The sequence below is a fragment of the Pinus tabuliformis genome, chromosome 3_2 (assembly GCF_031772625.1).
Source record: "Pinus tabuliformis cultivar Carrire ecotype Pingquan chromosome 3_2, CPIR1, whole genome shotgun sequence".
Classification (NCBI taxonomy): domain Eukaryota; kingdom Viridiplantae; phylum Streptophyta; class Pinopsida; order Pinales; family Pinaceae; genus Pinus; species Pinus tabuliformis.
In genome coordinates this window covers 793,951,693-793,963,889 of record NC_142302.1, presented here as the reverse complement: position 1 = coordinate 793,963,889, position 12,197 = coordinate 793,951,693, and the positions used below count along the sequence as shown (strand labels likewise).

Sequence of the window (12,197 nt, the reverse complement as noted above, 5' to 3'; positions counted from 1 at the left end):
TTACTCACCAATTCATTGAAAATTGAAAGCAGGTATAATATTCTAATGGAAAACATCACCTGCGTGCAGCTCGATTGTCGTATTTTGTAACCAAAGAGACTCAAAATTCAAACCAATGGATTAGCCAATCTACTAGACGAGAAGACAGGCCGCAGGTCCCAGTAAAAAGGGGGCAGTTGAACTCCTTTCGACAAAAATAAAAAATTATTTAAACAAAAGCATTCAATTCATACACCCATTCCTCTATTCCGTCACAAAATTAGTAAAAAAACATCCAATTCAGACACCCATTTCTCTGTTCTTTCATTTCAGACACAAAAATATTAAAAAAAACATTCAATTCATAAACCCATTTCAGTTAAGACACAAAATTATTTTAAAAAAAATATTCAATTCATATATACCCATTTCTATGTTCTTTCAGAAGTTTGCATCTTGCCAACCACAATGAAAGAGGAAGAGTGGATTCAGCCAGCTACCCAGACATGTCAAACATATACGTATCGGCTATTGACCTGTTATTCAATTTCACCAACACTCGGTGCTAGTTATGTTAACACTATTCTTCTTGAGTTATGTAGTATAGTAAAGAAGAAGGTTTTTGCAATGCAACATCCTTGTTATGTGAAGTCCAATGTGTATGTGCATTTGTAAATGGTAACCAAGAGTTCTGTTAGAAATTTTTCATGTGGGTACTGAAGTAGATATACCCATAAGGTACTTTGTTGATATTGTTGGTCAATTATTTGCCTGCAGTCATGGAAGCCATTTGGGCACTGTACAAGAATAACGGTACCCTCTGGCTGGAAATGGGTGAAACAGCTGGGTGGGAGAGACTTCGAGCTATTTTTGTAGGGCAGTTCTTTCGGCATGCACTTGCAATTGGGCTTAATTTGTTCTTTCTTGTTCCTGTCATCCTTGAACTGTGTTTGACAAGGTGTAAATTTCGCACACCTCGGCCACCTACACTTCCTGTTCCATTTCACAGCTTTTCCAGTAAGTTTAAACTGGGCATTAGGCAAAAGCTGGCTGTAGGTGGTTGCATTTTCCTGTCTATATGCTACAGCGTTCTCGGGATATGGAGCCCTGTGTATTGGTGGCTGAAGGAGAAGCATGGAGGTTTTGCAAATGTGAGCGAGTATATTTTCCAGGCTCTGACTTGGTCTACAATGTCAGCTTATGTTCATCATTCCATCACAAAAGAAGGTAAAGAGAAGTTCCCACTTTTATTACAGTTGTGGTGGAGCCTATCATTCATTCTGCATGCTTCCTTCATCTTCCTCGACATACAACAATTGACAGAACAAAGAAGCGTTGCTGTTGATATCTTTGTTGAAATTATGGCTCTTCTCTTTTTGGCTTTCTTGTATTATAGTAGTTGTTGTGCCGGAAGTGGTGAAGATTCCTCCTCACAGACCATTCAAGAACCTCTCTTGAAAGACAATTCCCCAAAATGTGGAAACATTTAAGCAGTCACTACTTATGCAACAGCCAACCTTCTCAGTCGGCTGTCATTTTCTTGGATGAGTCCTCTGCTTGCTGCTGGTTATAAGAGCCCTTTGCACCTTGATGACGTACCCCAAGTTGCAGATGTGGACAGGGCAGGCCAAATATACCATAAATTCAGAGATCAGCAAGAGGCCAAAGTTCATACCGGGTCATTAGCAAAAGGCTTATTCCTATCTCTCTGGAAGGAAGTACTTTTGACTGCATCCTTAAGAGCACTGGAAACTTGTGCATCATATGTAGGTCCATATTTTATAGGTGCCTTTGTTCTGTTTCTAGATGGAAAGAAACAGTTTGAAAGTCAAGGCTATGTGCTAGTTTGTGCATTTTTTGTGGCAAAGGTATTAGGATCCTTGTCACAGCGACAATGGCATTTCAAACAGCATCAGTTAGCTTCATGGGCTAAAGCAGCATTGACAGCTATGATATACAAGAAGGGATTGTTGCTTTCCAGTCAGTCAAGACAAAAGCATACAAGCGGAGAGATTATCAACTACATGAGTATAGATGTTCAGAATGTTGGAAGTTTCTGTTGGCATATGCATGGTATCTGGATTTTTCCATTTCAAGTTGTTCTGTCCTTTATTATTCTATATCAGAACTTGGGCTTGGCAGCATTTTCAGGGTTGGCAGCCTCATTGGCAGTTATGTTGCCAAACTTCCCAGTTGCAAAATTGCAACAAAAAATTCAGAAGAGAATCATGGAAGAAAAAGACAAAAGGATGAAGGACACATCGGAGACATTAAAAATTATGAGGATCTTAAAATTGCAGGCTTGGGAGACAAGATTTCTGCGAAAGCTAGAAATTTTGAGGCAGGCAGAATGTAGTTGGCTGCAAAAATATGTTTACGCATCAGCTATCACAACATTTGTTTTCTCTGTTGCACCCACTTTTGTGTCTGTTGCAACTTTTGGTACATGTATGCTTATAGGAGTGCCGTTGACAGCAGGGAGAATTCTTTCTGCACTTGCAACCTTTGAGATACTTCAGGGAGCTATAAACAATCTTCCTGACTTAATCTCCGTGACTACTCAAACTAAAGTGTCAGTAGATCGCATTGTGGCCTTTCTGCAGGAGGAAGAGCTGCAGCACGATGCGGTAGAAAAGGTATCAAAGGAGTCAATAGACTTAGCGATTCAAATCCAAGGAGGGATATTTTCTTGGAATCCCGATTCCTCTTGTCCAACTATAAGAGGTTTAGATGTTCAAATAGAGAGGGGCATGAGGGTTGCAGTGTGTGGAATTGTTGGTTCAGGAAAATCAAGCCTTTTATCCTGCATATTGGGTGAAATACCAAAAATATCAGGCTGTGTTAGCGTAAGTGGTACCAAAGCATATGTCCCTCAGATTCCTTGGATACAAAGTGGGAAAATTAAAGACACTATTCTCTTTGGGAAGCAGATGGGTAATATTAGATACAATAGTGTACTTCAGGCTTGTGCATTGAAGAAAGATCTTGAACTTCTCCCTTACGGGGATGAGACAGACATTGGAGAAAGAGGGTTAAATTTGAGTGGTGGACAAAAACAGAGAATACAGATTGCCCGTGCTTTATACCAAGATGTAGACATTTATATTTTTGATGACCCTTTTAGTGCTGTGGATGCACATACTGGAAAACATATTTTCCAAGTATGTTTCTCTTATTCTTTACATACTGTAGGTTTCCTGAATTAATTAGTTTTAATGTTTTGATGGAATGATAAAGCTCTACAGTAGCACTCTGCAATTCATCGTTCAGTCTGAATGCAAATTCATGTCCATAAATATCTAAGAAATTGGACTTGCTTGTTACAGGAATGCATACTTGGGATTCTGGCTTCAAAGACTGTAGTCTATGTAACTCATCAGGTGGAGTTTTTACCCACTGCTGACATCATTCTGGTAGGTTTGAATTTCTTTCATCCTGTTCTAGTGATATTAAAATTTTCAATGTAATTGGTAAAGAGACAATGGGTTTTGTGATCATTTATTGAGGGGAGAAGATAAGGGATCCATATTTTGTTGATGTACATGATATTCTTCACAGGTAATGCGAGATGGTGAAATTACTCAGGTCGGCAGATATGATGACATCTTACAATCAGGCACAGATTTTGTTGAATTGGTTGGTGCACATCAGAAAGCTTTGAAAGCTATTTCTGCTATGGAGAAATCTGACGCGTACACATCAGAGAGATTTGTTGAAAGCTCATGCCCTGGCAATACAACTGCAATGAAAAATGTTACTGCTAGTGATACAGTGAAGCAGTGCCGTGTTCAGAACTCAATAAATGTAGAGGAAGAGGTTGAACCAGAAAACCACGAAGAAAGATTGGATAAAGAGAAAAAAAATTCACAGCTTGTACAAGAAGAAGAAAGAGAGAGAGGCAGGGTAAACATGTCGGTATACTGGTCTTACATTACTGCTGCATACAATGGTACTTTGATACCTGTAATACTAATGGCCCAAATAATATTTCAGCTACTTCAAATAAGTAGTAACTATTGGATGGCATGGGCAACCCCTACAAAAGAAAATGAGAGTTCCCCTGTTAGAAACTCCGTTCTCATTCTGGTTTATGTTGCTTTGACATTAAGCAGTTCCCTGTGCGTTCTTGCGAGGTCTATGCTTCTTTCACTGGTTGGACTTAAAACTGCCAATCAGCTTTTCAGCAATCTGCACAGGTGTATATTTCGTGCCCCAATGTCCTTCTTTGATGCAACTCCATCTGGGCGAATACTGAATCGGGTCAGTTGACATTTATTGTTTTAATAGGCTAATACCGTTCGGAGAGAGAAAGGAAATCAACTGATTCTAGCGGGTCGATAACAAGCTCTCTGCTTCTTGACAGGCATCAACTGATCAGAGTGCAGTGGACACATTGATTCCTACTCAACTAGGAGCTTTGGCTTTTGCATTTATACAACTTTTGGGGATCATTGCAGTCATGTCCCAGATTTCTTGGCAGGTATTCATTGTGTTTATACCAGTGGGTTCAACTTGTATATGGTATCAGGTATTCTCTATATTTCTCAATAATAATAAATACAAACTTGGCAAATTTTAATTTTCTCAGAGGAACATAAATTGGAGATAAGAGAGTTTGATCTCTACTTCAAGGTTTGGTGTAGACAAAGCCCATAATCTGATTGAAAAGGATGCTATAAAATAGATAGAGTTACATCAGGATTCTATCATGACAACATTTTCTGTATTTCTTTGTTTCCCTGCTTTTGCGTTATTATGGTAATGAATAAGAGAATTCTTGTAACTCCTCTGACCTTCCTTGCATGCAGCAATATTACATACCATCAACTAGGGAACTGGCTCGGTTGTCATTAGTTTCTAGAGCTCCAATCGTACAACATTTTGGAGAATCAATCTCTGGAGCAACCACCATTAGAAGTTTTGACCAGGAGTCTCGATTCATGGAGAGAAATCATGAGTTGACTGATATGTATACTAGACCTAGTCTCCACAATGTTGGGGCCAATGAGTGGCTTGGAATTCGGATGGATTTTCTATCAAATCTTGTGTTTGCATTCTTTTTGGTGGTCCTTATTCGCTTGCCTGAAGATATAATTAGACCAAGTAGGTACAATTACTATCTTGGCATGCAATTATTTTTTCCTAAACTGATCTCAGCAGGTTAGACATATTCTTTATAATGAAATATGAAGGTAAATCAAATGGCACCTTAACAGGCATTGCAGGGTTGGCAGTAACATATGGTCTAAATCTGAACATGATACAAGCCTGGGTAATATGGTGCCTTTGTTTTGTGGAGACCAAAATGATCTCAGTGGAGAGAATAATGCAGTATTCATGTATTCCCAGTGAGCCCCCATTGATCATGGAGAATTGTAGACCAAATTTCAACTGGCCATCCAGAGGAACAATAGATCTAACTGATTTGCAGGTCAGAACTCAATACATATAGACTAATTTTTTCACGCATTCAAAGCTAGTAATTGCATGTCAGTTCATCTATAAATTTGATCCATACAATCAGGTGCGTTATGGACCTCATCTTCCGCTTGTCTTGAAAGGCCTTACATGCACTTTCCCTGGAGGCACGAAGGTGGGAGTTGTAGGGCGGACAGGAAGTGGCAAATCTACTCTTATTCAATCCATTTTTCGCATTGTGGAACCAACAAAGGGAAGAATTGTCGTTGATGGAATCGACATCTCAACAATGGGCCTCCATGACCTAAGATCCAAATTCAGCATTATTCCCCAAGAACCAACAATGTTTGGAGGCACTATAAGAAATAATTTAGATCCTTTGGAAGACTACTCGGATGATGAGATTTGGGAGGTCAGTCCTGCTTCATATTCTATATGCATCTGTATCAATTTTAGGGCCGATCATTCTTGTCTTGAAGAGTATAAATATTCTCCCGAGGATCTTGTAGTGTGTTTATTGTTAATGAAGCCGGTGCTTTCAGGCTTTGGACAAGTGCCAACTTGGTGAGATTGTACGAGCAAAAGAAAAGAAACTAGATTCCTCAGGTTTGGGTGTCTTTTTCACATTCAATGGATGTCCTGGAGCAGAAAAAAAAACCTGTTACAGGAGCTAATTGTGCTATTTTCTTTCCATCTTAGTGCTGATATTTTGTTTATCTTTGTGTGTCCTATCCTTGAGACCTACCTGGCCTCTAGGACCCCCTTTTCTTAGAATAAAAAATGAGAATCGAATCTAATGAAATGATCTCTTGTACAGTGGCTGACAATGGGGGAAACTGGAGTCTGGGTCAATGCCAGCTTGTCTGTTTGGGACGGGCACTACTAAAACAAAGTCGGATACTGGTCCTTGACGAGGCAACTGCCTCAGTTGACACTGCAACTGATGGGTTTATTCAGCAAATAATTCGCCACCAATTTTCTGCCTGCACAGTCATTACTATAGCACATCGGGTTCCATCTATTATAGATAGTGATATGGTGCTCCTATTAAAGGATGGTATAACATTTATAGGCTGTCTATTTTCTAGTGTTTTGTTACAGTTACTGTTTTTTTGGACACATTTCATTTTTACTTATATTATGTATTTGTGTGTATTTGTCTTGAATCAGGACAAATTGCTGAGTATGATACTCCCTCTAAGCTACTCAGCAACAAATCTTCTGCATTTGCAAAACTTGTTTCAGAGTACTCCATCCAATAGATATCTTAACTTGAGGAATGGACATTGGTTCACCATAGAATGGAGGAAAACATTTCATTTCCCTGAAACTCAAGCTGGATAAATTTAATTATTCAGCCTCTATAACATGGCTAGAGATACAATATAGTAGGCGGTCATGTAAGCTCATTATTTTATGACAATATTCTCTATTTAGGTCCTTAACAAGGGTTCAATTACTATTATCAGTGACTTTGACTTCAGACTTGAGTTATGACTTTTCACTGGTTACATACAAATGGAGTTTACCCTTTTTCCCGTGTAACTTTTATCACTTCAACAAGGTAATCAGGCGTAACATCGGAGAACTCCAGACAACTTGGACTTGTACATGCAGTGCCGTTGGATAACTTTTATCACTTCAACAAGGTAATCAGGGGTGACATCGGAGAACTCCAGACAACTTGGATTTGTACCTGCAGTGCAGTTGGATGTAAGGTTCTCCCAACTAATTTTTGTTTTTTTGGCTCTAATTCTGTTATTTTGAGTTTCACAGTTGCATCTTTTTGTTTCTAATTTTAGTTCTGACCTGTATATATAGTAATATTGTACCAATTCACATCAACATATTATTCTCATTTCTACAAAAACAAGCTATGTTATACTTTTCAAGATTTATAAGTCTTGTTAATACTAAGTGATTGTTCATTGTTAATGTGCTTTTTTCCATCCTGCATTTTCAAGATTTATAAGTCTTGTTAATACCAAGTCAATGAGCCAACTCAATTTTATTCATAATATTTTGCAGTTATAAACTTTTAAAGTTATCTAATATTTCAATGAATAAGAAGTACTTTTAAAGTTATGTAATATTTCAATGAATAAGAATTTTGAGAATTCTAAAGTTATCTAATATTTCAATGAATAAGAAGTACTTTTAAAGTTATGTAATATTTCAATGAATAAGAATTTTGAGAAATCTACTCTTTGACCATCAAATATGCTCAAAAGAGGAGAAAAAATAAGAAAAAATGGGAGATGTGCAAATAGACATAAGCTATTTGACCTTAAAAAATATTTTAATTTTTTAATTTATTTATTTTCAATTTTTTTAAAATATATTTTTTCCAATATTGATGAAAATCTTGCTTTCAGCAATTGTTTTAACTAATTTTCAGGTTAACATGTTTTACCTTTTTTTCTTTTTTCAATTAAAATTTTCAACTTTAAAAAAATATTCGACATCAACTTCAAAAAAATCTTCTAATTTACCTAGTGGAGGTAACTTTTCACTTTTATCAAAGTTAAAACTTCACTTTTAGCCATCGGAGGAGCTTGTACACCTTTTTTCCGTGTGTTAAATGTCACAAACATAAATTTTTTCTTTAGTTGGCATTAAATTCTTTCTGCAAATTGTTCACCATGAACTCTGGTAAGTGTTTTTAAATTCACTATGATAAAAGTTTAACATTGACAATCTAGTGTTTTGCTAAAATGAAAAGTTGAGAATGCACCTCAGTAGCACTTTCGTTAAAATTGAAAGTTTGAAAACAAGTCCATGAAAGTTTAGGGAATTCTCTCCTTAGTTTAATGTTCTTTTCACACCAATTGAAATGTATTAGGATAATCCAAAGTTTCCATGGAGTTTCTTTCACTCAAATATTTAGGTTTTAGTGAAGTGAAATTTCAAACTAATTAGGACCATTGAAAGTTCAAAAGTCACTCCCTTAATATTGCTAAATTATATAACGGTGTTCCTCCACTCCCTTAATATTGCTAACTTATGTAAAGGTGCTCCTTCACTATAATTGTTTTTTCCCATTAGCAACTTGATGGTTTTGTCTAAAATACATGCAATTTTGTTGCTTCACATCTTTCTCCATCTATTGATTACATAACTCATCATTACTATCATTTGAATCAAAGTTTATTTAAATATCAAATACACATATTTGACTTCAAAGGCAAGTTATTTAGTAAAGTGTTGTATCAATGGAGTGACTCAAAGTGTTTGGTGTTTCAAGTGTTTTCATAGTGGAGTAAGCTCAACTTTTTGTTGTAATTTCCTTGTAATCATTAATCAATACAACTATCAGTACATCACATCTTGCTTATTTTCATTACTAGATCTTACTATTGATAGTTGAATTTAACATGAATTTTGTTGAAATCCTTGCTATGAAAGTTTTTTTCCATTAGTAATGAACAACTAGATGTAGTAGGTTTTGTTTAGAATAAAATTTTGTGTAGCTAATAATTTTAGGATTAATTTTCATCATAGATAGTATGTCTCCCTAAGGATCCACTTCTGGAACTCCAAAGCAATTTTCCAAAGAGAAAAATCAAATTATTGAAGTTTTCCGAATTGTAGATTTGATGAATAGCGACATGGAAATGACTCTTGAACAATAAAAATCTACAATTCAACTAGCAAAAAATTGATATTGAGCCAATGAGGCCCATATTTAAGGACAATGAGGCCCTCATAAGTCCTTAGGTAACTTTTCTAGGATCAAGAGATATTTGTAGGAAATTCAAATAAGAAGATTTTCTTGATGTAATTCTTTCAAGTGATGTAGAAACAAAAGATATTGATGATTGTCTTCTCTACCATAAGAAGATGCCACTTACATACTATTGTTGTTAGAACCCTTGTGATGCCTTGTTCTATGGAAATAGATTGTGTTAGTAAACATAAGAATATGACAGTGATTAATGATGAAGGAAGATGTACAACTTCTTTCAGTGATTTGTATTGAAGAAGCACTATCGATTGCATCAACTAAAAAAATCAAATCATGGTTACAAGGTTTGTACAACAATTTCACCAAGACAATGATGTTAAGAAAATATTAGTAGGACGGTGGGTTGAAGAAAACATATATTTTGTTGAGAGTGATGGGGTATACACAATGACAAATCCAAGAAACCACTATATTTATGTAATGGCCTTGATGTGTTGTTACATGGTGAGGCTAATTGCATCCATTTCAAAGATGCTTAGGTACTAGTTGTGCATGTTATCATCACAATCTATGATGTATTTGATTTGGCAACCATCTTATCATATGCCATGAACAGAGCTATTGAGAGAGAAAAGAACCTAGTGGCTAAGATTCTCCCCACTTTCTACATGTCATCTTATCTACTAGATATTATTTGTGCAAGCTATTATTTCCTAGGATTACATTGAAATTGACTTTAGCTGGAAACCCAATTCATGTTTACTATTATGGGTTATGGGAAAACAAATAAAAGAGAGATTATGAAAAATTGGGTGATTACTTTTTTGGCTCCATTGTACAAATAGATATTCTACAAGGAATGCCCAAGATTAATTAAAATAAGATATGATCTTGTCGAGAAGCATAGGTAGTTGGTATTAAAAAGAAGACAATACTTATCTTAGAGTATATGAGGCCATTGATTCTCCTTATTTGTTTCCTGAGTATGTTCCAAATAGGTTATGAATGGAGAGATAGCATATTAGACCATTTTCCATGATTTCAGGCTCCCCTACCATATTCAAGATGGAAAGATTTCATTGCCTATAACATGTATATTGGACATTATGAGTCAAGTAATGCTATGATAGAGTACATATTCCTACAAGGATAGTTCAAGAGGAATCATCCTAAAGGATTGGTTTTGAAACACGACATTTATGTTTTAAGCAAAGTCTTTCGATAGAAATCACATAAGATAAATTTTTGGTCGATGCGTTTCAAACCAACACGTGTGGTTCATCATCAGGACCACACTTGTTGGTTCGAAATGCGTCGGCCAAAAATTTCTCTTATGTGATTTCTACCGAAAGACTTTGCTTAATTCATTATGGATCACAAAAGCCTGAATATAGAAAAGAAACATTTATGTTTTTGTTACTTGGCCATATTCTCATGAATATTGAGATCATGAGTTTTCCTATGAGAATGCAAACTCTTGGGAAGAGGTGTAGGAAAGATTGAAACCCAAGCATCAATCTACATCACAAGGCACAAGCTTAAAAGAGCAAACTAGGAAAGAGGATGAAATGATAAAACAAAAACTCCTTGAAATTGAGTAGCTAAGGAAGAAAGAGTAAGAGGAAAGAATAAAAGTAGCTAAAGAAGAAAACACAAGTTTGGGAAATGAAGAAAATGAAAGAAAGTAGTAGTAGACTAGAAAAATCTTGTAATGAGGGAAGAACAAACCAAAAAAGGAAACTAAAGGAAGAAAAAGGTAAGGAAGAAGCTAGTAAGATTGAAGAAGCAAGAAAATAAAAACAAGATGTTGTTGAATCTATAGAGTAGGCCATGCAACAACAAAAAATCTCAAACAGTTTATCCTCCTATCAACAATGTAATTGGTTTTGTTATCACCCCAAGAAACTCTCCTAGGTTGTATATTAGAGATGCTCGGGAACATTACAAACTCAACAAAAATGTTGGAAAATGGTGGATGAATGAGAGAAATTATGCATATTCAAGCCAGATAACCACTTCTACTATGCTTAACCCCAGACATGGGTGAACACCCCCAGACTACAAGGCTTTAGACCACCAATTACTCACAATTTTAAGGTAAATGTGATGATGGAGAATACTGATCACACCAGCAGATGCACAGGACCCTATGATGGCTAGCTGCAACTAGTTTAAAGGTCTGTAAATCTATTTCCTAATGCACAGACAGGATGACAACTCTCTGGTATTAAAACAACAAAAACCTGCATACAAATTCAATGATACTAGCTAGATTCTAACACAAAGATGGGATGATAGCCCCTCTAATGCTGAACATCAACAACACATGAATAAATGCATAACAGGCATATCATGGAACAAGAAGAAGAAGTGGAAAGTGAGCAATTAATAGCAAAAGAAGCTTGTATTAGCTGAAAATGAAGACCAGAAGCTGCAGGTATCATAGTAGTTACAGTCTCCAGAAGTTGAAGCTTACATCAAAATAACATTCATCAACCTCATTACATCTTCTTTGTGGGTATATATGGAGGTTGAATACAAAAATCTCTGCTAACCTATGCGTGGAGGGGTCATAACTGACCACCAACCGCATTTACAATCAGATATGGTCTTTGATACAATTTGATTGTTTTAATGGATCAATTTGACATTTACTGGTACTTTGTTGTCCTTCCTGAATAGGTGAAGTATTATTTGAATGAATTTCAATAACTACTGCAGTCATTGAACTGCTCAAGGATCATCCTCCTTGTCCTTGGCCATGTTGTTCTTTGAATGTGGTAGCTGAGGATTTAATGCGCAGAGTATTGAACCATGGGCTCCTTTCTCCTTCGGGTGCACAGGATTGCCAAAAACATGAAAATTGCATTGAAAATGGACGAGGAGCTGATAACTAACACTAGCCATTGGATGGCTCAAACGGACGACTGAGATCTGATGGTGGGAGGTGATGAGAAGGCGTGAGGCAAAACGACTACAAACTGTCAGATCGTGTAATCGAACGGTGGAGAACAACGTACAGAGGCTATCAGGAGGGAATGCGAATGGAGGGACGCGGGCCGTCGAATCGCGGGATGGATGATCGAACGGCTATCGGGAGCGGGAGCTGCATGAG

The 12,197-nt window shown here is 36.6% G+C and overlaps 1 protein-coding gene across 1 annotated transcript; it reads left to right on the top strand.

Moving 5' to 3' along the window:
• The first annotated feature begins 708 nt into the window (after positions 1-708).
• Positions 709-6,783, top strand: LOC149182983 (putative ABC transporter C family member 15). The gene is given in 10 exon segments (XM_089418648.1): positions 709-3,140; positions 3,306-3,392; positions 3,538-4,239; positions 4,343-4,507; positions 4,788-5,082; positions 5,196-5,410; positions 5,504-5,809; positions 5,940-6,003; positions 6,215-6,454; positions 6,568-6,783. Coding segments are annotated over 10 exon segments (4,557 nt in total). The 5' UTR covers positions 709-758; the 3' UTR covers positions 6,669-6,783.
• Positions 6,784-12,197: the final 5,414 nt, after the last annotated feature.